Source organism: Branchiostoma belcheri, unplaced genomic scaffold, assembly GCF_001625305.1.
Source record: "Branchiostoma belcheri isolate BF01 breed outbred unplaced genomic scaffold, Haploidv18h27 scaffold470, whole genome shotgun sequence".
NCBI lineage: Eukaryota > Metazoa > Chordata > Leptocardii > Amphioxiformes > Branchiostomatidae > Branchiostoma > Branchiostoma belcheri.
The window spans coordinates 7,170-9,459 of record NW_017804099.1 but is presented as its reverse complement, the minus strand read 5'-3'; the positions used below and the strand labels follow the sequence as shown (position 1 = coordinate 9,459).

The 2,290-nt window shown below is 46.7% G+C and overlaps 1 protein-coding gene across 1 annotated transcript; it reads left to right on the top strand.

The window, feature by feature from the left end:
* Nucleotides 1–494: 494 nt before the first annotated feature.
* Nucleotides 495–1,661, top strand: LOC109479276. The gene has a single exon (XM_019781231.1). The coding sequence runs from the start codon at nucleotides 495–497 to the stop codon at nucleotides 1,659–1,661; it is 1,167 nt and encodes a 388-aa protein (XP_019636790.1).
* Nucleotides 1,662–2,290: the final 629 nt, after the last annotated feature.

The following is a 2,290-nucleotide window of genomic DNA, read 5'->3' as shown; positions in this document are numbered from 1 at the left end:
AGACGAGGTACAGCGTTGGTATATCTCAGTTGCTTCGGTCATGTCGGGGAAGAAGGGCGCAACATCGTGTTACTGCGTAGACAGAATCTGCAACAGATGTATAACACAGTGTAAGATATTGTGCTCGCTACATAGTGAACAGTGTGAGCGCTGCATCATCAGACGGAAAGAAAATTACCTTAGTGCAAGAAAAGAACAACAGTGTCTTTGGTGTAGACGTCGACTGCCTTGTTGGTTCGTCCATCGTCTCTGTAAAGACTGCTTTCATCTGCCCGCTAACGACGTCAGAAAAACGGAAGAGCGTCGCTATAAAGGTACCTCTGTATCGTGTGTAGTGTCATTGTGAGAGTGGTGCCGTTACCGTCAGCATCACATATGGAGTGTCTACCAAACGTTCATGGGATAAGAGAGGTCTTTTGGAAGACAGTGGAGCGAATCCAGTGCGCCTTCATGTGTGCAGGGGGACGAATGTTCGTCTTCATCAAGGGACTGGGATGGTTTCCGCGAATCGTAGGAAAGCGAGGGGTAAAGAGCAACGATCCAAACCTGTCGAAAAGAAGAAGAAGAATGCAGACGTCACCGACGAAATCCTCCGAAACGTCTACTATGATCCTGGAAACCCTGCAGGGTTTGGTGGAGTTGGACGGCTCCATCAAGCAGTCGGTTCCAAGTACGGAATCACGCGACAACAAGTGAAGGACTGGTTGCGTTCACAAGACACTTACACTCTTCATAAACCCATCAGACGTCAGTTTAAAAGAGGTCGCGTGGTCGTTTCCGGCCTGAACCACCAGTGGCAGGCTGATCTTGCCGACTTGTCATCGTTGGCTAAGCACAACGACGGATATCGTTACCTACTGACGTGTATCGACGTGTTATCAAAGTTTGCCTGGGCCGTTCCGATCAAGGACAAGAAAGGTTTGACGCTGGTTGAAGCCTTTCAGTCCATTCTTGATGAGGGTAGGAAACCCTGGCGGTTGCAGACGGATCAAGGTACGGAATTCCTGAATCGACACTTCCAGACCCTCTTAAAGAACGAGGACATCGAATTATTCACAACGTTCATCGCCGAGACGAAGGCAAGCGTCGTCGAGAGGTTTAACCGTACTCTGAAAATTCGCATGTGGAAATATTTCACAGCCAATAACACCCATAGGTACATAGACGTCTTAGACAATCTTTTGGATGCATACAACCATTCATACCACCGCAGCATTAAAAAGGCACCAGTAGAAGTAACCAAAAAGAACCAACGGCTCGTGTGGCACACGTTGTACGGTACGTCAGAAAAGAAAAAGAAGAAAAGACCATCATTCAAATATAACGTGGGCGATTCCGTCAGGATAAGCAAGACTAAGATGTTTACGGAAAAGGGCTACACTGCAGGGTGGAGCACTGAAATTTTTACCATTTCGAAACGAATCGCCCGTAGCCCTCCAGTTTATCGAGTCACAGATTACGACGGGGAAGAATTAAAGGGAACGTTTTACGAGGAGGAGTTACAGAAGGTAACCAAGAAAGACGACGACGAGGTCTATCAGGTGGAGAAAATTCTAGACACGAGACGACGCGGTAAGAAGACTGAACATTTTGTCAAATGGAAAGGATACCCCAACAAGTTTAACAGTTGGGTGAGGGAAGAGGACATGGTTCCGATATGATAAATACCGACGCACGCTCGACACGTCGAACATTGCAGAGACGTACATCGCCATGGTCAACTCGTTTTACGTCACGCTCCCCAGCGACGGTAGTATGGATATCTTTCCAGAAAATACCGTCACAAACTACCGGACCAAACTGGCTCACCCCATAGAACTTTCGGGCGAGTGGGAGGTCGGACTCGTCGAGATACAATACCCGCACAGCTGGCTGAACGTTCGTGAAGGTGAAAATACGCTATTGTACTACGTAGTAGATGAAAAGGTGCGTGGAGGTAATAGGGAATTTGAGATCGTCAAAATTCCTATATGATACTACGAGAATGTCTTGCACCTCGTTAAAGGCACTCTATGTAGTTTTTTGCGACAAAAAATTGAAATATTCTAATTATACTAAATTTTGGTGTTATTAGCAGTTACTATCACTTTTCAACACATTTGTGTTATTATTTCACATTTTTTTCGTATATTTTGTCCGTTCAAACAGTCCTTCTTCAGTTCCCGGTGCCACCGGTTTGCTCAGGCAGGACAACAACAACAACATACAGGGGTTGCCCCCTGGGGTGGCTAATTGGCCCGGGCATGCCAGGCTCGATAGACAGTGGCAGATGTCACAAGATATACCCTCC